We start from the raw sequence: 27221 nt of genomic DNA, 5'->3' as shown, positions 1-27221 counted from the left end.
TTTACGGGGGTCGGGGGGAGAGAGACAAAATATAATATGTGGGACTCAAGGAATTTACAACAGTTGGTAAGGCAAAGTCATACCCATAAAAGATGCACAGCTATGCAGAGCTGGGTAAGACAAATATCTAGAAAGGTATGATTCATAGGGCTGTAAGAGTAGAGAAAAAAATGGCTAGCATGGGTGGGGTAGCAAGGGAAGGCTTCCTGGAAGAGGAATGATTTGAGTCAGTACTTTGAGAATGGGTGAGTATTAGGTGTACAGAGATAAGCAGATAGGGCTGGACGAGACAGAGAGATACAAAAGTACCGAAGGAGAACATACAGGGTGAATTCTGGAAATACGCACAGCCTGGTCGTGCTGGAAGACTTGTTGCAGATTGGAAGGGCTCAACATAAGGCTTTCGGTAAATGATAACAGGCTTCAAACGCTGAGCTAAGGAATTGGTCTTTATTCTGTAGATAATGGAAAGCCAGGGAAGGTTTTTAAGCAGGAAAGAAGCATAGCTGAATAATATCATCCAGAAAGCTTGCAAGTATACAAACATCCACTCTCATGTTATGAGCCATGCCTCTGTGAAAAAAAATCCCTTTCATTATACTAATATTTAGTAAATCACTGAAGACCTACTTCAGAACTCCAAGGAAAACATTTTATGAATCAAAAGCTAAGGACAATATGTTAGCAATTAAATGAGATAACAGCCAAGGCAGAACCACAGTTTTCCCCACCACAATTTCAAGCTGCTGCAGAAAGAAATGCTTGTATCACCTTCCAAGTTATCAAGCCATTTTGTTTTGATTTTTGGAAGGCGGAGAGAGAAGAAACGAGAAGAGGATAGAGGTCGAGAGGATTCAAAGCTGTCTATTCTTTAATCAGAAGGAATTACTAAGGAGAGTTAGAAAGGTGATGTGCTCAAAACAAAACCGGGACTGGGATGAGTATCAAGTTACTGCAACTCGCTTCCGCTCCAGAACAACAAACGAAGGTGTGTAGTTGGGAATGAGACTCTCACCAGTGCTTTCTGCTGAAGTTTCCGGTGCATACCTCCCACGGCTACTTTATTTACTGCAGCTGGCCAAAGTTTTATAGCCTGTTTCATGTATTAAAATTCAAATGTGGAAAACATTACCAGTATCCTCCTTGAATTTTTTTGTTGTTAGGGGGAAGGAGGGGGTGAGTGTTTTATTCTCCTTCCCCTTAAACTTCCTTTTTATTGTGGAATGTATCAAATGGTCAAAGGCTAACTTCAGACTGATTAAATTCAAAAACTATTTCCTTTGTTCTTATGTTTTTGTTTTAAAATTCATACCAGTTTGCACGGGAAAGATACGCCAAACCAATCTCTTTCACACACATTAGTGTTTCAGGCTGAGGAGCTCAGATTCTGGGGACTCACTGAATGGTTTTCAAGAAGAAAGAGAGACTGCAAAACCCCATTTGGTTCAAAGGGCAGCAGGTTGATGACATGCCACATCTTTGGAGTTACGCTATCATCTGGCTGGCTCTGTGGCTATCCTTGATTGAATATTAAATGTCTTCAGAGAAGAAAACAGGAACTTTTCCTTATCAGCAAAACTGGTGGCTTTATTGCTTCTGCGTGTGTGTGTGTGTGTGTGTGTGTGTGTGTGTGTAAGATCCAATCGAAGAGGTTTCGTGTAATATTGGCTAATTATTTCCTTTTCTTACCGTTCTATTCTATCGTCTCACTTTCCCTTCTACTGAGGTCAGTCCAACTTCCCATCTCCCAAAATAAGTCTAGTCTTTTCCTTCCATCCCACCTCTGAATCAGACTCGAAAAGAAAGCAATTCAAAGATCAAATAGTTCTAAAAAAGCATTTATGTATAGTTTAATATTTAAAAGAACCACTTAACCTACATCTGGTATTTAAGAAAAACTTTACATATTTATGGAAAAGATTGTCTCTGAAGCAATGCCCTGGGTGCATGTTACATCCGTTTAACATATGCAAAATGAACACAGCTACAGAAATTAAACTATTTTTCTCTTGATTGAGAGCAGATATACAGAAATGGTTATAAGTCACAGATCTGGCTTTTAATAAAGACAGATTTCTTAATTAAAAGCAGTATTGTTTAAACACTGTAGTTAAAAAAAAGAGCTGTACAAACGAAAATCTCATATTATATGCATCCCAAGTGTACTTAACACATTACCTGAGGCCAAGCTAAATTAAAATCTAGACTTTCCTTTTGTAAACTCTCAGCAACTGCCATGAACATACAAACAATTTTTATTCAGTGATGAATTTTTAGGGCAGAGGTCAAGGCAAAGAAAAAAGATTTCACTTTGGCATTCAAAAATATCTTTCCACATTTTAGATGTGAGTTCATTGCTTCTATTTATAAACCAGTATTTTTGGTTTCAAATTGGTTGCAGATTTCAATACTACACCGTTCAGAATGGTATTCTTAAACTTAGTCTTTCATTAAGAGAAACTGAAAGATGGACAGGAGAATACTATTGAGCAAGAACTTAAAAGAACCTCATCACAATTCATATGTATTTTGCATTTCCTTTTGAAACCATGCTTAAACAAGAAATGCTACAGTGATAATGGAAAATAGACCTTCATCCAAGCAACTTTTAATAAGCCTGCAAGGGACAAAAAACAGGACACTGAGGTGCTTAGAGACCAGGTAGGAGCTTGTGAGGAGCAGAACTACATACAGAGAATCGCTCATCAAGTTACATTCTCCACCACTCCAGTGACCTCATTAATTATCATCACTTCATATTCTATTAAGAAGAGCCTCTGAATCATCATAAACATCCTCAAAAAGAATTATCTCCAAAATCTTTTCAAAAGTAATGAGGAAAAATAAAATCCAATTGTAATATGGGCAAATCTGCTTAAATATTATTCAAATAAAGACTTATTCTAAATAGGTAGAGGTAAAGCTACTCTATTAAATTACACAGTTCCACACAGTGCATGTATACAAATAAATACACCACGTGTTTCTATCTCCCAGACTCAGAATTGACAGATGCTATTTTGGCTTCTTTAATTTTAAAAAAAACACTAATATTTGAATTATTAGCAATGTCCTATCATAATATGAATTCCAATTGTACACTTTGGCCAGGGTCACCAAAATGAGTAATTTCAAACCCCAACAATGACCCAGCAATTCACTCCTAAAGGGAAACATCTATCTGCACAAAAGCTCAAACATGAATATTCACAGAAGCACTATTCATCATAGCCAAGGAGTGGGAACAACCCAAATGTCCATCATCTGATCAATGGATAAATTTAATGCGGTATGTCCATACAGTGAAATATTATTTGACAGTAAAAATGAATGAAGCTCTAATAATGTGGCAAACTATGGAAAAACTGCAACAGTCATACTAAGCAAAAGAAGCCAATCAAAAAAGACCACTACATGCTGCATGATTCCATATGTTCAAAATATCCAGAATAGGTAAATCTACAGAGACAGAAAGTAGATGTGGTTGGCAAGGGCTGAAGTAGAGGGGATGGGGAATGACTGCTTACTGGGCACCAAGGGGTTCTGTTCTTTTTGCAGGGGGCAAAAATATTCAAAAACTAGACTGTGGTGATGGTTGCACAACCCTGTGAATACATTAAAACACTTAAATTGTACACTTGAAGTGGACTCATTGTATGTTAAAGTATATCTCAAGAAAGTTGATTTTTAAAAAAAAAACAGCAGCAACAGTAGTATTTATACCTGAAATTCTAACTCTATATGATAACTACAGAGTCTATAAATTTCATCACTTACCATGAGTGAATGTCTGTTGGCTGAAAGAAGGCCAGTTCCATACCCTGAGCCCAGACCACCCATGGCTCCATTATGAGAAGGTCCGATGATTCCATGCATGTCCCCATGACCACCAGGCATAGCTGTGGATGGGCCCACTGCATGGTTCCGAAGAACATGAATAGCATCATCCAGTCTTTCTAAACGATCTTCAATTCGGCTTTGCTGTTGGTTAACAAATGATGTAAAATTTGATTTAGCTCAAAATGCATTTCCAAATTATATAAGTAAAACTTCAGTTGACAAAAACCACACTGCGGGTTTCTAAATGCATGCTTCCAATAAAGTGTATTTCCTTAAAACAATAATGCAAATAGTGTTGTTTTCAGAAAACTGATAGAACATGTTAATGTTAAAATTACAGTGTTATTTTTCATGAACAAACTAAATTCAATAATTATTCCAGGACATTATAACATACATGTGCTATATGGTACTGCCTTAGCTTGAAAGATTATTTAGATTTATTTCAGAAGAGAAAAACATTCATTGAATTTAAGGAACTTACTGGCAGGCATTAAGTTAAAGAGTTTTAAACAATTACCACTGGAAAGATGACGTATTTATAGTTTCTTAACTAAATTACTTTCCTGAAGGTATATTTCTTTGGCCTTCCCTGTGGTATATGACACAGTGCTAAGTACCAAATCAAAGACAGGGAAAAGCATACGGATGATAATTTCTTGTTGAGTTTTCACTGGTGTTTCTAGCTTTTTGTCATCAAAACCAGCGGGTGGGATGTAAGGCCCTCAAAATGGTTACAGAAAAAAGTTAGAGAAATTCTGTCAACTAAAGTGATATAAGATTTTAAGACTGAAGAATCACAAACACTTGAATCAATTGTTCGCTGCAGCATCTAATTGATTTCAAAGCCCCAACTATAGTATAGAATTCATGACTTTAAACCATTAAATACCAACCACCTTTGTTCATCCTTGCCATTAGGATCCTAGTTTTTCACAACTAGACAATGCCTATAGTTTTCAGTGAAGAAAAACGACACATAAGTATGTATGCATTTAAAAACTGTGATCAATAATGATATCAAATTCCACGCTCCAGCATATACTTTAAAATATACCATCTCATTGATCCTCGTTTCACATGTGTATGGGCAGGCAGGGAAGACATTGTGATCCATTCCATATGGACATGAAAATGAGGCTCAAAGACACTAAATGAATTAATTACGTAGTGTCACACTGCCAGGAAATGGTAAAGTCAGAGTTGGAATCTAGGTCTTTTGATTTTAAATCTAGTGACTCTTTGCACTAGATCATGCTACAGTCAACTTTGATTTCGAATTGGCTGTGCAAACAGGTATACCAGCTCAATTGCAAGAGAAAAACAATTTCTAATTATATTGACAGGAAGAATGTGTGTCTAATATAGCAGTGTATGGTACAGAGCATTTTGATTTGGTGGGTTTGGGAGTTAAACTACCTCCCCTAGACTGCTAGCTTTGCTACATAGTTATCTTGGAAAAGTTACTAAACCTCTTGGAGTATATGCTTTTTAATTTATAAATATGGGAATGATAATACATACTTACTTCTGAGTATAAATATATGCAGGAAAAGAAATCATACATGTGCCTATCACAATTTCTGGCTCACAGCTTCCTGGTGGAGACAGCAGTTTCTGCTTGTGAATCTCTTCTTCAGTGTTCAGAACTCAAACAGAATGAAGCTGTGGTCTATAACTATACAACTTGTCCTTACAGTTCTATAGTTGGACAAAGCCTGGTTTTGACAAATAGGCTCCAGAGAATAACTGATGAAGATAAACGCTAAAACAACTAATTATTTGGACGTGGTCTGCAGATTAATTGGGCTGGGTAGTGCATGTATGTTTCACCGGATGGTTTCCTTTATTTGTCAAAATGCATAGCTGAATGATTCATACACTATAACAAGAAAGAACACAACAAAGGAGGGAAATCCACCTTTGTTTTTTCTTTTTAGATTTTCCTTAAAGGTTAAGCTGAAAGGGTAGAAGATAAGACAGTACTGAGGCAGATAGATAAATCTATGCCTTCTTCCACGTGTCATCTCAAGATAGGAGGGAGGAAAGAAAAATTCAGCCCTGAGGAACTAAAAGCCTCCTCTCCCTCACTGCTATTCCTTCCCACTAGATTCATGTACAGCCTACATGCTGCAAAACCAGCGTTGTTCCATGCATATTTCTGGCCCCCACCATCATGAGTAGAGAAAAACTAAAGTGTCAGACACTGAATCATCATGAGAGTATTTATAATAATTAATTATGTCCATGGAAATTTTCAGCTATTCCCTCCTGGAAGAGTAGGCACTTCTCTACCACAAAGGATATCACTGGGTTTCTACGAGAAGGGAATCTCTTGTAAACCTGTTATTCTAGAAAGCAAAGAAGAGGTAGACAGAATCAAATGTTCCAGGTATGGGACTTGGCTGAAGTTCCAGCACTCTGATAGCAGGGAAGTGATTTAATCATTGACAGGGATCTTTCCTAGAGATGAGGAGGAGGCCATTGACTTTTCAGGTTTTTATCTGGTACTAGATATTTACAGCCTTGGGCTTCCATTACAGTAGTATCTGGGTTCCCATCTCCAAATAGGAACAAGCATAGCCTAATGACTCTGGCTCCAGCAAGCTTGTGTGCTTAACGCTGATCTAAAGTTACTAACAGGGAAAATCAGAATCTTGGGGAGTGAAGGCGACTGTACAGGAAAGAACGTGACTTGGAAATGGGTGGAACAGTGATTAACAAACGGAACATACCAAAGAGTGTAAGGGTCCTTCATAATTAGGAGACGATGAGGCCTGTCCTCCATTTCTAGACCAAACAGCTGTGCCTGCTGATATTAAAATGGGAATTACAATCAGATCTAGACACATGTAAAAAGAAGCTTGCCAATATTTTAAACAGTCCTTGTGAAAATGGCAATGATGATTTTCATTTAAACAATAAGGTGAATACATGTAGACTTCCCGTATAAGAAATTGGGGACGAGGAAAACATTTTAAATGTTAAAATATGTAGACTTTACATAGACTCACAATTCCCCATGCTGGCTGTCTCCTAAAAGAGAACATTTAATTGATTCTGAATTTTGACTAGAAGGGTTCCTGTGGAAGAAAAATTATCACTATGGAATCGAGGTGCTTTTAAGGGTACAAGGTGGGATTTTGTTAGAACTTCAGGCAAGGACAGTTTATATTAAACCAAAATTCTCCCACCAATGGAAAACAGCTTTGCTACTTGTTTTTAAAATGATAAATCTTGAAAAACTTTTTAAGGGAATAGGATTAGTTTGCAGTGATCCACTAAGCCAGAAATTTAAGGTCAATATACAGTAACAACTGAAAGTTTCTTCTGAAGAAAATAATTTTTTTTTTATGATTCACTAAACTTGAAGGTAAAAAAAGACTGCTGTTAGAATACATTTTACATGTCTAACCTACAAAATAAAAAATACTTTAAATTTAAAATAATACACATTCAGTGTAGAAAACTTGGAGAATACATAATTCAAAAAAGGAAAAAATAATAGCTATGATCTCACTGAAATCTCATGCCCCGACACTGTTAGCACTTTTAAAATCCACTCTTCCTGTCTTTTCTGGGTGTGCATGTATATTTTTATGCTAAATAAAAATAGAATATTTTGTTCAATTACTTTTCTTGACAGAATTTGGACAGAGCCGTCGGTGTGAAAATAGCAATCTGTCCCCATATTTGCATCTTCATAAAAGTTCTTTCTTCCTAACATGTGGTCTTCCATGATGCATTACCAAGACCCAAAAAGTGGCATCTCTAGCCTTCTTTCTGTGCCTTTCACCGAGAGCATGCTACTCAGGTCAAGGGAATTTGTGATGTTTTCTGGAATGGCTGTTCATCCTAATTTTTCTTTCTCACCATTAATCTAGAAGTGGACTGGCAGAACTGTGGGCACCAGATTCTTGTCCAAGCTCTGCTATTACCACTGGTATAAACTCAACAACTCAACTCTCTTTTGGGGACTCAGTCTTCTCATCTGTAAAATCAGGACATCAGACTACCTTTATTGTTCTCAAACATTATGATACCATAGAACATTTTTTTCTTTCTAAATTAGAAAATGAATAAAATGAAAGCTGCTTTGTTTGCAATGTGGAACTTGGAGTCCCACCTGCTCAGATTTCTCTATCTGTTGTTGTCTCGAAGGGGGATACTGACACTTGAAATCATTTTTCAGAGTGTAAGAATCTGGTACAGAACCAGAGGACTACAACAATACTGAACTCTACTTTCTATTGCCACCAAGGGAAATGTTTCGTTATCCTCTTAAAATCACCTCAATTGCTTCCCAGTTTCAACATGGTCTCTCTGGACATACAGACTTCAGAATCCAACTGCCCTCTCTATTCTGTGATCTTCCCATACCATGGAGGCTTGGAAGAGGCTGATATTAAATCCCAGCTAAGCCGTGATCATCACTTCTGAAAGTCTGGGGCAATGTGAACCTCCTGTTCTCAACCAAGAAGCCCAGTTTACACCGGGCCATGAGAGCAGCGTGCAGGGAAGGACACAGGCAAGTGACTCCACTATACATTACAGTAAGGTAAGGCTTCCATCAGGTACAGATGTGATTTAGGCTTTGTTGTTGTTGTTTTGTTTTTTTAATAAGCCACCTGTCCACTTTCCTAAGAGCAGAGACATGAACCAGGGAAGGCCTTCTGGAAGCATTTATACTGGAAAGACAATGAGTCTCTTAAATGGATCCCTGAAAAGTGAAATCATTTACTGACAGAATTCTATAAATTAGAGTTATTCAAATTGAAGTCACAGGTCACATGAATGTGTTATATTTTGAAGTCAAGCATCCCTTCTACTCCACACAATTATTTCACAATTTATTTACAGAATTATAGTTTTCTCCAAACATCCCAATGGCATGTACTTTAAAGAGGGAATTTGGAAAGCCTAAAATTTCTGCAGGAAATGATCCATTTAAATAGTCTATATTTGATGACTATATAGTCTATATTCATATTCATGACTATATTAACTGAGTTTTTTCATCTGAGACGTTTTTATTGGAATACATTATTCTGCTGTTGGGTGTCTTCTGCAGAGCTAAGAAAAGTGTAAGAAATGCATTTTCCATATGCCTGTATATTCTAAAAAGATAATCTAATTTTTAAGAAAAGGAATGGATGTAAACGACTACACTGTTATTTGGTAATTTGTCTCTCTCATCCCTTTGTATTTGTCTGTTACAGGAATATAAAGTTTTGGAATTTGGGGGGAAGTGAGTTTCCACCTACTAAAGCAGGAAGTATAACGGGAGAATCATTCTCATAAACTGTTATACGATGAAATGGGATTTGAAATACACTACCTGAGAGAGAAGGAGGAGAGCCAACAGGAGTTGAAGGATTGGATGAAAAGCTGTTGTTAGTGTGATCTGGAGAATAGATCTTAAAACAATAAGGAGAAAGAAAAAAAACACCCTCATTCATTAAATAATTCACATTTTTCTAAATGACAGAGTTATCAATGCAAATCATTTAAAACTTACAAGTTACAAAATACATGTAACAATCAACTACAGTACCAATATTGTCAAATAAAAAACTTAACAATTATTTTAATTTTTCAAAACAAGAATTAACTGATGTGGTATGGGATGGAGGAAAAAGAGCCGGGCTGGGGTCAGGAGACTTCAATTAGACTTTTCTTCTTACTGGCTGTGTGGCTATGGGCCAGCCAAGTAGATACTCTGAACTTTCCTCATCTACAAAATGAGAAGTTGGATAGGATCGCTTCTAAGATATTTCGCCATTCCTTTGCCAGATTAAGGCATTTGATTCCATAGCATCAGAAGGCCCAGACGAAACAAAAACTTTTACTTAGGGCACAATGCTAATACAGTGTGAACTTTTTTAATGCTCCCAATGGTAAAAGCCAACTGAAGAGACAAAATGGAGAAGCAAATCTCCACTTACATTCATTCATTCATTTGACGGAGTCTTGCTCTGTCACCCAGGCTGGAGTGCAGCAGCAATGATCTTAGCTCACTGTAACCTCTGCCTCTCGGGTTCAAGCAATTCTCCTGCCTCAACCTCCCGAGGAGCTGAGATTACAGGCATGCGCCACCCAGCCCAGCTAATTTTTGTGTTTTTAGTAGAGACGGGGTTTCCCCATGTTGGCCAGGCTGGTCTTGAAACTCCTGCCCTCAAGTGACCCACCTATCTCGGCCTCCCAAAGTGCTCGGATTACAGGTATGAACCACAGCACCTGGCCCTCCACTTACATTTATAAATGACCATGTTTAGCTTTTGACTAAAATACCACATATATACTCTCTAAGACAATGAAGGTATGCCATTTTGTCATCAGGGAACATATAAGAAATGTTCAATTTTAGCTTCCTGGCAGTGGGTGGGCAAAGCAGAGAAGCTGAGTCCCCCAGGTGCCAATTATGTGACATTTCTTCGTGGACCTCAGTTATTGTCATTTTTTTTCCAAATGCTTCTTCCAAAGTGTTTTAGAACTATTCCCTCCTGACAGTCTTAGCTGGTCATTGAGCACCCGTATTACTTTAGAGAAAAATATGACATCAGTATAAAAAAAACCTATAAACCTAAAAGCCAGGAGAATATTCCCACATCCATAATTGAGTGTGGTTTAGTACCACTGTGAAGATGAGACGGAAGAGACTATGTAGATATGGGAAGCTTCAGACCTTCTCAAATTTTCCAATGACTGTTATGCAAGAAAGCTAGCATTTTCCAAAAATCAAAGCTATTTGCCATTCATTTTCGAAAATTCCAAATGTCCACTTCTGATTAAAGTTCACCCTTTACCACGGTACATATGGAGTCCAAAGTCAATATTTCCTCACCGAAGCAAGTGCTTTCCCCAGAGCATCTCCAGTCTGGGAGCTGCCGGCTGCCCCGCTTCCTCTATTTGCTGCAAAAACAAAAGGCAGAATATGAAAACCAGGCAGTGAGACGTCTAACAATTTTCTATTCCTGGTCCATTTACTCACAATTTAATTGCATTTTTAATGCTAATTACAACACATTAATCTTTAATTAGCATTAATTTGTTTGCTGAGGTAGATGTCAAATATATTCATGTTACTTTTTTTTACAGATAAAATATAAACCTGACATCTTGGTTTAAAGATAAAGTGGTTTCCTTGCTATGACTTTCCCCTTGCTGTTGATGAGCTGGTGAATGGCAGCAAGCTATGTGACGGTCATTGCTGACAAGTATATGGTACTTTCAGGCCTCTGGAGTCCTCAGAGTCTGTCTTTTCTTTATATTATTTTATAGTAAATGGAATTATCTTCACAGACAACTTTTACCTGTTTTCAAATAAATAGAAATTTTATACATAGCAAAATGAGATATTCTTCTCATAGTTCCACAGTATATCAAACAAACAAATATTTCTACAACAGGTCTGGCTAACAAGGAGAGAAAATATTTTTAACGTTTTCAACAACATATATTCGCCACATATTTTAAAGTCTGTGTTCACACTAAGAAAAAGTGAACTGTTATGCTACTAAAAGTCAGTATGGTCTCAGATTCCAGAGATAAAATAAGTCTACATATTCATGAGGCTTATCTCGACTGCCTTAAACACTGGTATTTTTATCGACAGAAAAACAAAGAGTATTGTGAATAATAAAAGACATATATTCCAGTATATAATTCAAAGCCAACTTCCTTTAACATGTATGGTTTGAAGGTATCTTGCCTTTGTAACTAAGTGATAGAATGGGATTTCCAGGATTCTTGTGAGGTCTTCAGTATTAACAGAATGCTTAGAACTTGGGATATGTTGCATTTATTAAGGCCTCCGTATCAGCAAATTGACATAGTATCTAAATAAAACCTATGAGAGTTCTGGGGTAAGATCTGTTTTCACTATTTTGTGAAAGAAGAAAAGGAAAGCTTAAATCACCCAATGAATCCAAGCAAAACTTCATTAAACAGGTATATAATTTGTAAGACTTTCCAGCCCTACTCTTGAACTAAGAGAGCCTTCTTTCTTACAAATGTGTTGTCATCACCTTCTAGACTTGTAAAGTGCAGTAGTGGGGGGCTCAGATCTTCAGTGGTCCAATTCTATGGCTTTTCCAGGTCATCAGTTAATTCTCCTGACCTCTGCTTAGCATAGCTAAACTATGCTTGTTATTTTCATATATTTATATGTTGGGCATATCAGATAATCTTTCGATATAAGCTTTACGTGGTTCACAAAACCCACACCAAATATTTACTTGTTAATTGCTAAAATACTGAAAGAAAACTAGCACATGATAAAAAGAACACAATTACCTTGTGACAAAACAGACCTCTTTTCCATTATCACAAAGTTATGATATTAAAAATACATGAGTTACTAGTACTCATGATAGGAACTGTATAAGTGAGTTCTTTGAAATGAGGGTCTGACATCATACAAATGGATCAGTGGGAGCAACTCAGATATCAAGCGTATTAAAAATATTTAACAAAGATAAAATACAACGAATTATAACTAGTGTGAAAATGAGAAGAATTTCTGCATTAAGGAGTTCTTTAAAGACTAAAAAGAGGGATTACAGGCATGCGCCACTATGCCTGGCTAAGGCAGGACAATTGCTTGAACCTGGCAGGCAAAGGTTGCAGTGAGCCGAGATCGAGATTGCACCATTGCACTCCAGCCTGGGCAACAAGAGCAAAACTCTGTCTCAAAGGAAAAAAACAAAAACAAAAACAAAAAAACCCTAAAAACAATTCTAAAGAGAAAATAATAACGATGTGAAATAGAGATGACACGAACCTTTTTTCAGTATGCATTACCATGGTATTTGGGGGGCACTTCTCTTTTTTTTTTCCCTAGAAACAGTATTTCTTTTCATTATTATATACCTAAAAATTAGATCTACCAGTCAAAATAATTTGTGTTATCTGCTTGATTTGAATATAGATTTTCACAAAAAGTTCAGAGCTACACACTGGAAAAATCACATTATCTAACAAAGAACCTAAGCCAAAAAAGAACAAGATCTTGCTTCATTACAGATAATATCTGCTACAGTAGTGGCTTTCAAAAGATTAACTCTTCCTTTAAACAATTTAAAATGAAGATTATAAATAATACATACACTTTTATGAAACTAAACAAAGTATTGAAAACCAATAAAAATATTTTAGGAGCATTTAAAAACTAAATATATATGCCCTAAAAATCACGTTAGAAGAGACAAGATATGATCATTCTGATTTCTTTAGTACTACAACTCTCTAACTAAACTTTCTATCAGTGCCTGTTTTATACAGGGAGATACTATGACTCAGGAAATAGAATTAAAAATAGAATCAACTTCTTACCTCATCTTGTCATGAAAATATTTCAGAAAACTACAAAGGCTACTCATGGAAACCACTGATAAGAACAGACTATTTTTTAACATGAAGCCATTTTACCTTGGAACAGCTGGAGTGCCAAACCCAAGGGCTTAAATTTCAAAGCAGTTTACTGGGGCCAGTTTGCCCTTTCACTTGGAATGCCTTTTGTTCTGGTCCAGGAAACACTGGAGAAGCTACATTTTCTAGATTCCCTGAACATGGTAAGCTACATGGGTCCTTCTCTAACAGATTTCTCTTTTTATTTGTGTGACTGATAAAACAAAGGGCATAAGGGGAAAGTGAATATATTTTAATTCTCAAGTGGCATAATTTTTTTTTGTGGGGGGGATTGAGAATTGGGCCATGTTTAGCAAGAAACATCATATCCTCCTTTTCAGCTTTAACATAACAGGACTTGATTACTCCTTGAGGCCCAAGATTTTTGTCAACTCATATTAGAAACGATCAAAATGCCCATGTAACAGAAATAAAGATGAAAACTAATGCATTTGCTTGGTAAAGACTTTATCGATTTCTAATTTTGGCTCTAATCAATTTATCTTGCCTAAGAGAAAAACAGTCAGTCCCTAAGGAGAGCTGTAACATACAAATATGAATGGAAGATGAGCAGTTATTAAGGGGAACTGTAATTTTGTAGGAGGCTTCAACACTGCCTGCCACCCAAGTATTGTTCAGATGGCTTGAGCACAGTGCTGTTGCTGGCTGGAAGATGAAGCATAAAGAAGGGTTTTGTATCTTGTGCTATGTGTTAGACCACCCTCTGTCTCGGTCTCAGCTTTGGGGGAATGTTCATTCCCATTAGAACACACCCTCAACAAAACACTGGGATGGATGAGTGGTGCCTTGGGATCAACTACTAAAAATCAGAATTTGGAAAATGTGTTGCCCCTTTAACACACACCCACCATCTAAGGCTGGGAACATCATGAAGGCATCAAAGGAATAAGAAGCACAATTCACACTGTGTTTGCTTGAGAGAAGATGACTCCTTTCAAAGTAGGTTTTTCTAAACTGTGTCTGAGTGACCCTCAAGTTATTAAACCATTGGAAGTAGCATAACAATGCCATGGGCTTGTCTATAAAGATGATAAAAAGAGGAAGCATTTCCAGCACTCCTACTATAACCACTGTAAAATAAAAACTCAAGTATATAGACTACAGTGCACTAATTTTTAACAGGACAGACTCCTACGACCCAACGAACTCAGGGGGAAGTTGGGCTTCCTGACCATGCACAGGAAATGGAGGAGAAGACTTAAATCAAACTAGTTTATTGTACTCTGTTGGTGGTCTTGGTAACGAAGATGCCTTGACACTGATGGATAAAATTCATATTACGCTTATGCGCTGTGCTTGTTCATCACATGACTATTTGAAGGCTTGAGATCTTGTAAAATATAAAGTGTATCTTATGTGACTACTCTAATAATAAAATTACTGTGAAACCAAGCCCTCAAGGGGAAAAGGACATAATGTTCCTACTAGACAAGACACATACTAACGTGTCATACAAACATGTCACTAGAAGTGCATGTTCTAAGCCAGATTAATTCATGAACCAGATAAATATTCCAGGGTAATCTTTAGCATATGGTGTATTAAATCAATCTTGGTAGCCTGTTCCTTCAACACTGTTTGGTTTGAGGTTTAAAAACATGGGAAAAACCATGTATTAGAAAGTAGGCCGGTTAAAGACTAATAAAACAGTTATAGGACCAATAAGGGAGTGTGTGTAGCCCCAAACCACAAAGAATCACACGCTGTGAATGTATACAGATGGTATCTCCCAATGGGGAGACAAAGCATTCTCATCCTAGAGTAGTGTCAGTAGTCTGTGCTATGGTAGGGAGTCCTCTTACTTCTTTCCATTAGGAAGGGCTACCGGATATTATTGCAAATAAGAAGGAAATATGTGGCTAACCAAATGTGTATGGTTACTATCCTGTAGACATTCCTATTCTCTATAGCTGGTATCTAATAACTTACTTCCTCCTCCGTATGTATGCTCAGATACAGAAGCACTGAACTGCACTGCTTCTGAGAATACCCAGTGGCATAACACCGAAAAGAGTCTGAAGAACTGAGTAGAGGATGCTGATGCTGATAACTTCCAAAGACCCTTGACAGCTACTCTCCTTAACTGGGTGCTCCACCAGCTAAACTACTATGAATCCATGTTGTGTCTCATACATTATATTCCCCTAATTCTAGGGCTAATTAGATGACCCTTTCAATTCAGAAAGGTTTAATATCATCTCCAGAATTTGACAGCAAGGCTTGAGAAAAGCAGTTAAGACTATATGCAGTGAATAAAACACCTTATTCTACAATTCTCTTGAAAATCCATGGATGAATGTGTCATTTAAAAAAATGAACCCTCATTAATGTAATCTGAGTAAGCTTTATTCTTCTTAAGGACTTCTCAAAAAATGATATTGGATATTATAGGGCAAAAGAAAGCAAAGCAGGAAACACCCAGTCACTCCCCCAAGCCAAACAAACAGCAAACCTCAGTGGGCATCTTCCGTCATGCAGAGGACAGAAGAAGAAGAAAGGGAGTGTGGTAACAGAGAGGTTACCTTCTGAGAGTTCTAGAGCTTGTATCTCACCCCACAGGTACTGCGTTGTTCTAGTGTCAGTTCAGGATAACTGCTGACCACCAGGAAGACATATGATAACATGACACTGAGAGGAAGGACAGCAGCCCTCTTCTGAACTGAAAAGGCAGCTTCCTAAGACATCAACACCATGTATGAAAAGACTGCACTGTCTTGCAACTTTTCACCAAGAAAACGTGAAAAATGTGATGTCCATGTGTTAGTGCTTGAACCCCATTCTTAAGGCATTAGTATTGCTTACAGTCATTTTCTACAGAATCATGTGTAATCTCAAACATGTGTCAGGCTATGTGTTCCCTATTTACCAATTATTTAATTAGCTCTGTTTGTTCTTTGAGATACAGGCAACGTAATATTTCTTTATTTCCTGCACTTCAGAATGAGTGAGTATATGCCAAATATTTTCAAAAGTCTGCAGATGTATTCTATTAATCCATACTGTTTGTTAGGGAAGTATCACTAACATCAGAAGAGAAAGCTTCTCTTGTTATACAGACACGCTGCCATCACTGACTTCTACCACACTTGAAAAAATCAAACCAAAGACTAAGAGAATTTAAGTGTGAAGAAATGTGGACCACTCAAACATTATGCAATACTAAGGCTTATTATGCTTAAATTTTCTTCTGCATTTTCACGTATGCAATTGGTGAACATGCCATTTTAAAGAAAAACATTCTAGAATGTTCTCTCTTAAAGTAACCTTAAAGTAGTATCTGTATTTATGCAAAATAATAAAGGTTTGCTCCTCTAAAATGCTGAATTACCATATCTACCTATTTCCTGAAAAATTATGCATCTTTTTCTCATTGTGCTAATGGATTTTGACAAGTGCATCCATTATTGTAAAATAATGTATGTGATAAATTTCTAAAAAGCCCTTTTCTGGATTCTAAAAATCTCATACTTTTGTTTTTAAATTATAGCTCCTTTATTATTGTCAAGACCCTTAAATAAGGATCTGCGGTTTTTAACAAGTTAAATCTATTCTTAGCATATCGAAGTCACCTATTGCTCCACTCTGCCTAGACCAACAAGTAGATTCTCCTGTTCATCCACAAACTAACGATGAAGACAATCAGCTAAAACCAAGAAAACCTCATTCCCACTGAGAACTGTGGCTGAGCTGTCTACAACTCTTGGAGATACCCACCCCATTTCCTGATACGTCCTTTCCAAGTCATAGTGCCACTCTCTCAAGAGGACTGTTTTGCAAATCGATCAGAAAAACTTTTTTTCAAACAGCGCCTAAATATGTTTTCCTCAACTTGAGGTTCTGCTCTACCTTCATACCTTCCTAAAAAAGAAAATTACTCAGACCGCAAGTAGACAGGAAATCTGTCATGTAAAAGGATGAATGACCGGTCATCCTTCTTTATAACCAGACCTCATGACTGCAGAAAGGGGCTTTCCATTTGTCAAACCACACTGAAGTGAAATATGCTTTTCTCACTCTTTCAGTTCTGCACTGCTTTCTTTCTTCTTGTTTTTCAAATCTGCCAAAACTGCATTGATAGCTAACAAACTTCCCCATGTGACCTCTGTCTGTAGCTCTCCAAGGTCAAACTGATGCAATGCATTTGTAGAAGTTTGGTTAGAGTTACAGAAATGGAAACTCTCTCCTCTATTTGCCTCTTAGACAGGATAGTGGAGTGGAGAGGCTGCGAGATGGCTCATCTCAAGTGTGAAATATATTACTGAATAAGCAGGGAGGGTATTATTGAGGCAGAAATTATATTTCCAACATTTCAAAACACATCTCTCCTTCATCAAAAACGTTTCTACATAAGTGATTCACACCACTTCCCAAAATTCTACATTCTCTCAAGAAAACAAGTGCAAAGAGCTAAGAGGATTAAAAAGCAGCATTATTCTGTCGCACAATCTTCTCTCAAAGACATATACTGAGTATTCTCCCCATGAATGCTCTGAGAGTGACATTCAGGTCAAGTGAGGAGTTAGTTTGAGCTAGAACCACAGAAAGTGACCACCTGAGAAGTCTGAAGTTCTAAGAAGACCCTGGTGCACTAAGCTGTGCTGTTCATCTGAACAACAAGGTTGTCAAAGCTGGTTCAGAAGCAGGTAGTAGCTATCTCCCCATTAACTCCAACTCTTCCCTCCAGGGGTAGCTGGACATCCAGCCCAGTTCGTGTCTCAATGTGGGAGTACTGATCGGGAACCACCTGTCCTAGGGAAAAGACTACAATGAACATCAGGAGAAAGGAGAGGATGATGGCTCAGTTTATGGGAGCAGCATTCTTCTTGGACCTTAACTCATTAGCAAATGTCCTTGGGGTTAAATAAAAAAAAAAAAAAGCAGCAAATAACTTCTGGCCAATTGATGCCCAGGCGTCTCCTCTCTCATAACTGAGCAGATAATTCTACCCCTCTGAGGGACTCTAAGTGTCATTCTCCAGAAGATTAACCTCATGTAGTTATTAACAGTCACCTGAGAATTCACATAAACCAGTCCTTGGAAGACAGTGGCACACCATGGATAAGAGCCGAACACAATAACTGGAATTTGGGAAGTGATCAGTAAGTATCATGAAGAGCTATTCTTCTTTGTAGCTCACTAGTCTCCGATGGCTCATCTTATGACTTTGTTCACTATTTTTGAGTGTGAGGAACAAGGAAGTTTTGGTCTGTTTGAACCCTGGTTCAATCTAATGATTTGCAATGGACAATGTAGCCAAATTTCAGTATCTTGTGACCAAAAATGTGGTTATGCTCAAGCCAGTGGTTTTATTTCTGTTTGGTTCATTTGTGTGTTATGTGACTAATATTTATTGCCTGATTGCTATTCAGTTATGAAGGGGAAAAAGGAGGTCCTTGATGATTAAACCCGGACACTGATTGTCGGTATCAGAATTGGCATTTCTGTGACTCACCCATGATACTGTCTGTCCCGTTGGCAGGAGGCGTACAGGAAGAGGTGCTGTAATGGTTTGTGCCACTACGATGGAAAGTGGACATCGGAGGAAGACTGGAATTGATGTCTGCTGAGGAGTGTGATGGATAGCTCTATAGCAAGAAGCAGAAAAAGGTGGCCGTATTTAATCATAAGGTATTAAGTGAGTTAGTTTTCAAAGACTTTTCTCACAACTCTCTATTTTACAATGGAGACAGCTTTTAGAATTTCAAAACAGCCAAGAATATATCTTGCTTATATCTGACAGCTTTCATTTTTCAAATAGTAAGTTATACAGATACATAGTTAGCTTCAGTTTGCATCAACTGTGGAGGAATGTAATGGCAATGAGGGACACTGAGAAATGATCACAATCTCGAAATCTACCAAATTACTGCTTAAAATCATCTCCAAGGTTTCAGCAACATAGAAGACCACTCTACTATTAATTGTTTGTACGGCCTATTGATCAAGTGAAGAAGATTCCACTATATAATGAATAAAACAACATTATGACCCACAGGGCTTATATTACATTTCATCCTGACCTTCTTGAAACTAGATGGCAAAGAGTAAACAGTCTCAAATCTTCTACCTCCCAAATTAAATTATCTTTTTGAACCACAGCAACAATAAAATTTAGTAAATAAAAAATTTAAAAAGCACTAATGATTAAATATTTCTCTTACTCATCAATATCTAACCATTGACTATGCTGAATTAAATTAGAACCATATGATTTGTTTTGGTCTGAGTCCTTTCTTCCCATGTCCTACCTACAAGCACTCCTCATATAGCTGGCAATGAAAGAATATCTTCACACAATCATTTGGTTTAAGACTTTGCTTTGAGTTTAATTATTATATTAGTTTTCCAAGTAAACTACATTTCTTGGGTATGTCACTGTGCCTGTAAGGTGGCAAATTAGTTGCGATCCACCCATCTGCTTGGGAATCAACAGATCACTAAAATGGACATAGTAATTTACAAAAACGTGCTGAGCTATTTTCAAGATACAAAGCAGCTTCAAAAGTTATTCTCATAGGCATTTGAATGTGTTATGTAAAGGCAAAGTATTGAAGCTAAAATACACTTTTTCTTCATATGTAATATATGAATGGACTATGAGTCTTTATTGTATCATTATTGAAAATGCTGTTAAAATTGTTTATTTCAAAATTGGAGATGGGATATAATGCTGATAGTCACAGGTATTTAAAACCCAAGCATTTGTTCACGAGGAATGAAACCATAGTCTCTTGAGTGCTGCCCTATTTACTCTGTGAGATCCATCTCGAATTCTACCTCTTTCTTGAAGATTCCCTGACTACTTAACTCTGCCACAATCTCTTCTCTCCAGGTGCCCAATGCACTTACATTCTGCACGATGCCCTTTAACACTTGATTATATTTTGCCTTTCATTTCTTGCTCATTCTAGTGTATTTTCACCTGTATTGTAAACTCTTAAAGGAATAGAGCTTATAGTTCTGTATCCCACAACTTGTGGCTAACTATTGAACACATAATTACACTATATGCTCAATGAACAACTGGTTATCAGTTAGAATTTAACAAACAGGGGATTGAAGTATAACTTACTTGAGAGCCAACTAAATAGTCTAAGAAAACGAACCTATGTATCAGAGGTAAGATTTATCAATGTCACATGCATGTTTTTGACAATATTACCTCTGGATGCCCAAAATAGCCCAACTTAAAAGACTTCAGTAAAAAAGTTGAGATGATGCCTTTAAATCTTTCCAAGTTCCTGAGAATGCCTTTCACATTTTTTAATTCCATGGACCTCTTTCTTTCCTTGACCCCCAAATTCCTTAGGCCACCCGTTAAACTCAGTTCTACTTGCCACCTAAAGAATACCCAAGGTAGTCCACGGAATTTCCTCCAATGAATAATATAGTAGACCCATTCCATAGCACAGCTAATCTGAAAGCTTAACAGAGGTGGAGCTATTTCTGCTCTAAAAGTAAACACTATAACAAAATGGAGGAAAAGAAACAGAATGTGGAAAAAAATATAGATGACTAAGTTTAACTTGACTTCGCCACAGTCCTATTCCATGTGGAATTTCTGAAGAACAGATGAACTGCAAATCAGTCCATAATGTGCAAAAATCAAAAAAAGAGAAAAATAATTATAAGAAATATTTAACTATAATAATCAGAAGAACAAAACAGGTAACACATCCGTGAGAATTTTTGGAACTTTTTATGTAAAATGGGCAGTAATTTGAGACTTGACAAAGGGTTAATGGTGAGTTCAAAGAATAAAAGGAAAAATTAATCCTCATACATTTTAAAGGTGGAAACCAATGCAATCCATGTAAACCAGTTATTTTTAGAGACTCAGAAAATTAGATGCTGAAGCAAACTAATGACATTTATAACTAGATTATTTTACATTAAAAACTATCTTGAAAACTACTGTCATTCAGAGATGTAATAAATATATCTCTGTAATAAAGACACAGAGAATAATGTCTCTTTTAGAGGATTTAGGGATCAACTGTAAGAGGTCCTCTTAGTCTCTTACTCTAGTTATTACTGTCTGTCCTCTTTGTTACAAAGGGTAAGAGGAGTGTGACAGAGTGTGAGGCTTTACATGCCCACTATTTGTTCATTTTAACTTATGATCGCCAAGAGTAGTGTATTTAGTGTCTATTAACAGAGTAACTGTTGGAAATGTTTCCATTAGTGGTATTTTTTATTGATCTACTGGTTGATTATTTAAAGATTAGAAAATATAATAACTGGTACATATAAATAAGAATAAAATCGTGCTTTGGGTTTGGGCAAGATTTTACAACCTTGGCACTATTGATCTTTTGTGCCAGGTGATTTTTTGCTGTGGAGGCTCTCTTGTACATGACATCATGTTTACCAGCATCCCTAGCCTCTACACACTGGATTCCAGTAGCAACCAGCCCCTAGTTGTAACAATGAAAATGTCCCCAGACATTGCCCAATGTTTCCCAAAGGGCAAAATTGCCTTCAGTTGAGAATTACTGAAGTAAGGGTTTATGTTACAAAAAATAAAAGACAACAGAACTTCCTTTAAAGGAAAATCCCAGACTCCTAGGACTGTTTCGCCCTGTAGTGCAAAGACCATGCCTAAATCATGCCAGACAGTGAAGACTCTATCCTATTCTTACAAAGAACTCTGCCAAGTCATTCCAAACATAAATCATCCACAACCACCCATTCCAAAGCTTAACCACAAACTTCATTCATCTGAATGATTTTGTGTGTGTATCTGTAACACAGTAATGATTAGCTGTGGGATTCTGTCGGACAGGCGAAAACTGTAAAGGGGATTTAGAGACTAAACATCAGTAACTTGACAGTCGCTACTGAAATATGTGGATCTTAAGCTTTTTAATTACACATTCTATTATAACATGGCATAAAGTGATGAAGGCACTGATGTTTTTAAAATGTTTTATCTTTAGAGATAATATCAACTTGGCTTATCAAATTATACCCCAAATAATCCAGGAACAGCACTTTGCCTTTTCTAAACTATCCCTTTGTTCAGTATGGGACTAGCCAGATGCTAAGAATAAAATTATAAGGAACTACCATTATTTTCAAGTGAAAGGACACCAACTGCTACCATATATTCAAAGTATTCTCAGCGTCAGATTCTTCTAAGACACTTCAGTACAAGATTTTCAGATGGTTAAATATTCAAAGTACAATGGTAACTAGATATAATAATTCAATAGCTTTACTATCCATGAGAAAATTCATTAGTATACATTACCAGACAGCTTATTCATGTCCCCTTTAAAAAAAGAAACAAAAACAAAAAACTCTACTCTCTGAAATCTGTTAACTGATCAGATGAAAAATGAAAATCCTGTGTTTTGTGACAGATAAATGGCATTGCAAATATGGCTTCTGATATAGCCTATTGGGTTACTCCTTCAAAATGATCTTTTCTCCCTAGTTGATAATACTGTTTTGGTTCTGCAAAACTTTTTCTAAAAGAAATGTAGTTGGTTTCCATTTTGAAATTATACTTTTTGTGCATGGAAGCACATTTCAAAGATACTTCCCATGCATGAAGTGGACTAGGATAAAATCAAATTGCCTAACTCAAAACTCTCGAGCATGATAGGAAAAGAAAGAAACACAGAAGGGAAGAAAAATCAACATCAAATGGGCAACTCTTAAAACAACTGAAATTCCAACATGCTGGTATGGTGCCCCAGACTTTTATTTGTAATCAAAACTTTCCTTGTTCATAGGACACATGTAGTTTTGACCATAAAGTTTTACCGAAGTGGAAAATGATGGTGGAGAAATAAAAATTTTAGCCAAAATTCTAGCATAATAATAGTGGATATAGTTGGTATTTTTCTAAGCTTTCACTCTAATATCTCCAAATAGGAGGTGGGTGAAGAGAAAATTTGAAAATAAGTCATCTGCTGTTTACTCGAAATGTGCTGAAATGTGAGATAGTTTGTGATTTACATGTTCCATCTTGGGAGATGATACAAAAAGGCCAACTCCATTTCTACTGTTTGCTTCTCTGGAATGTATAGGCTAACTGACAACTGAGCATCACCACCACTAGGACCAACTAAATATGGATTTTCAAGGATATCAGAAATCTTAACTTCTGGAATTTTTTTGATTATTGGAGTAGGATATCAGATACCTGTTTTTTATCAGTACTGGTTGAGCAAAAGAGAGCAAAGGCCACATAAAACCAGAATGACTTCCTTTATCAGAACAGAGAAAGACACCTAAATGTGGATATGAGAAGAGAAACGGGCAAATGCAAGATGAAGCAGTAGTGGTGCAGGTGTCACCCAGGAGCACTCGATTTCTCACATGCTTTTGCATTTGTAGGATTTGAGGTTCACACATTTTCTAGACTATGTTATTGCACAAGGGACTCAAATCTCATCTTATCTGCATCCCAAACCTAACTCAAAATCTAGGCTCTTTCCTCCGTTTAATGACAAACTTAAGTTCAACAGCGGACTCTGGGCTATGGTGGTATTTAAGGATAGAAAAAGTCAGCTGAATTGTTTCCTCCAAGATAAAGAGACATACTAGAATAGATTAATGTAGGTGATGGACAGAGTGGAAATGTTTAGTAATGAAAGACATAACACTCTAGAAGCCCAGCAGTTTTTACCTGGAGTGAGGAAAACAGAGTATGAGTGGCAGGCTAGGATGGGAATTAAAGTTAAAATACTAAAAAATGGGAATCTGATCCATGTAGAAACCTCATGGTTTCTCTTACTGATGGAAGTCTATAGAAAATATAAAAACTCCTTCTTTTGGGTACTTCACAACAGGCCAGAGCTGACACGAGTTAGTTAAGGAGAAACAAAATGCCCCTCAGTGATGTATGTAACCTACTGACCATCACTCTGCCCTCTGCAGCACATCCTTTGAAACTACAGCCAGCAAAAAATGACCAGGAACCGCCATGCTAAGATTCTGCAACTTAAATTAAGTATGTATTTACATACCTAAGGAAGCTGACATTGTGATAAAGAAGGCACAGAACAAAACACATAAACAAAAGAACAATGCCAGAGAGACTCTGGAAGGGTTTCCAAAGGTGATCTGATCCTGTTGTGTCTTTGATCACAGAAACAATACAACTGTAAGAATAATGGATGTGTGCCATTTTTGCACTTATGTGCAGAGTCCTCGTGTACATGCATGGAAAGACAGAGGGTGAGATTTAATAAAGTAGCTGTGATATTCCCATTACCATGTACGTCTGCCTTACCAAACGTTCATGTGGATGCAGGCTACAGTAGCTGTTGGACTGTGGAATATGAGAAGAGTTGCCCAACATTCCTGCATAGCCAGGCTGATTCATCCCACTGGAGGAGCTCCAAGGGTCACTGCTGTGATGGCCATCTGTAAAGGACAAAGAGAACCATGACTTTCTGAGGCATTCAGCCTTGCCTTGTCGAATAGGGTTTTTTTCATATACTTGAAAATGACTGCCTGATGTGCTATTCATCTTTGTGTTGGTTAGCTGATTACATCGGAAGACAGTCATCATTTCTTCCCAAGTGGCTCTATATTGTCCAACAAATATAAACATTTAACAAAGTTAAAGTGTTCTTAGTAAAAATTCAACTGTAGAGAACAACAGAGTATATTTCTACCAAGAATTATGCCAAGTCAGCAAGGTAATTACTGCTAAAGGAAATATTTCTTGTAAGTCTTCTAATCCTTTATTCTATGAAAACCAACTAAAAAGCTAAATTGTTCCTAAACTTAGGGATGAAAAGTACTTGAGACATTACAAAGTTGACAAGTTTTAAAAGCAGGTAAAGAAGTAAGTATTAATTTAAAAAATCCCAGCTTGAAAATGTTTAATTTCATTTTTGTAACATATATAATAGAATTAAAGTTGGAATTACATGGCATGTAGAGAAGCTGAATCTCAAATATATAGTTCTTAGGCTATTTCGTTTTTAGTTTTTGGTATATAGGTATATAACTATCTTAAACCTTCAGTAGCAATCCAAAGGGTATGCACATATCCTGGGTGGCTATGACATTACAGAAAATTCTAAGAACTTCTGGATTTTATAAAATGATTTATGAATTATAGAGGTTTAAATTATATAAAAATTACATAAAGTATCTTTTAATATGAGGATAACCTTTTGGTAACACCATATTAAAAACATCCTCAGACTTTTTTCATTCTGTGGGCCTACTGGCCACAGGTTAGTATTAGCAATCGCTATTGCTTAGGTTTGATTTCCAAGCCTAAGGAACAAGATGATCTACATTACTGCTAAATTCATTCATTTTTCCTTTTTTTCAATAGTTTAACAAAAAGTATTGACTACTAGGTATATACCAGGCCATCAGCTGCCTGTTAAATGTATAGCAGGTATTGCTTCCTTGAAAATAAGATTATTTTCACTGTAACATTTTATTTAATAAAGGCCCATTAAAAAGTCAGGCAATAGAAATGTTAAATCTGACACTGTATTTCACGAAGCCCTTTTTCACTGAGTTCTTAAATCCAGAAGTTTGAGTTTTGGAACTGGACTCATTTCAGATCGGGATGGGGGAATAGTCTGTAGATTCCTCTCTTTAAGAACCATGCAAGCAAAATCATGTCTGTGATTTTGACAACTTCAGAGTTTTAACTAGAAGATGGAAATTAAAGTTAAAAATAAGAGGCCACAGTAGTGAGTTTAAAATATGCCCCAGGCAGTTTCAGAATATCTTTCACCTTAACTGCATATTCCTGCAAATCTTGAGTTCTCAGGGCACCAAGTACCCCTCTACTGAAGGGAAGCTGATCTGAGACACAACCATGACGTAACTGTTTCTGTGGTCATAATGTAAAAACACAGGATTTTTTTCAAAAGTTATGATTCATGTACTTGAGTTTGAGTCCTTAGATTACAGAGGTTTAAATGTCACCTTATATTCAGATATGAAGTTCAAGATCACTAACATTTTAAATAGATGGCACATATGACAAATAAATTGAAAACATATATCACTGAACAAGAGTCTCCTGACAATGTGATACACTCGGTGGCAATGCATTTAGGATTGTTAACACAGAATACTCTGCTCCATGCAGACTTATAAAAATACATATTTTACATAAATTATGCTTTTTACAGTAAATTAATATTTATCACATCCCATGATCTTGGCATAATGTTGTTTTGAAAGAATAGAATTAGACGTGTGCAAATTAATTGTGCTCATCATAAATGTCAAGTCAATTTTTTTTTTTTTTTGCTTTTTGGGTATGCATATGCAGATGAACAAATTTTTTCTCCATGTTTTGTGTGGTCTGCTAGGGAAAGGAGCCTACTGATTTCATCTACCTGGCCTCCCCTGCAACGTGCACCCTTCAAGAAAGCCATTTTCCTGGGCACAGAGAAGAAATGTATCCTTCCATAAATTTTCTCAATTGCAATCTGTTTTGAGTGATGGATCCTTGAGTTGCCAACCTCTGTAAGCACGTGTAGGACAATCTCTCCCACTGCTCACAAAAGAGGGGAGTGATGCTGAGGTAGCTACTGTTTATAGCTGAAGGTGATAAGCTTTTTGTCATGGCACAAAACTCACCCAGGTGACACAGCCTGCTGTGTCCCTTTGAGAGTTACACCTAGGACGGGTCACACAGATAAAGGACTCCTGACACACAAGCTCTATTATGTGTGGAACAAATTCTCTCTATTCTTAAGAGAGCCATTCCATCTTATTTTATAGATTTCCATGAAATTTCACATGTGAACTAACAAACTAAAAGAGCTAACACACTGAAGAGAAGGAAGATTAATATCTTTTAATGAGAATGATTTTGAGTGTGTCTAACTATGATCTGAGCGAGACACCAGGCTGCTTCCCTGGTACTCTGCCCCAAGTGTGCCCCCCTTCCTGTGACATGGCCCTTCCTAGAAGTGCAGAAAGAAAGAAATCTCATGGCCTGTAGACAGGTC

The 27221-nt window shown here is 36.9% G+C and overlaps 1 protein-coding gene across 39 annotated transcripts in view; it reads right to left on the bottom strand.

Moving 5' to 3' along the window:
• TCF4 (transcription factor 4) overlaps positions 1-27221 on the bottom strand; it is a 368346-nt gene that overhangs the window by 27250 nt on the left and 313875 nt on the right. For all 39 annotated transcript variants that reach the window (XM_064379108.1, XM_064379115.1, XM_064379120.1 and 36 more), the window contains 6 exons: positions 24515-24648; positions 18722-18854; positions 10685-10752; positions 9179-9257; positions 6576-6652; positions 3778-3981 (listed from right to left, as the gene is read on the bottom strand). In XM_064379108.1, the coding sequence (XP_064235178.1) occupies positions 3778-3981; positions 6576-6652; positions 9179-9257; positions 10685-10752; positions 18722-18854; positions 24515-24648 (695 nt within the window). The remainder of the gene's footprint in view (positions 1-3777; positions 3982-6575; positions 6653-9178; positions 9258-10684; positions 10753-18721; positions 18855-24514; positions 24649-27221) is intronic.

The sequence above is a fragment of the Aotus nancymaae genome, unplaced genomic scaffold (assembly GCF_030222135.1).
Source record: "Aotus nancymaae isolate 86718 unplaced genomic scaffold, 86718_ANA_hifiasm-v0.15.2.pri h1tg000020l, whole genome shotgun sequence".
In the NCBI taxonomy this organism is placed as follows: domain Eukaryota; kingdom Metazoa; phylum Chordata; class Mammalia; order Primates; family Aotidae; genus Aotus; species Aotus nancymaae.
Note: the sequence above shows the minus strand (reverse complement) of the source record. Positions and strands in the feature narration are given on the sequence as shown.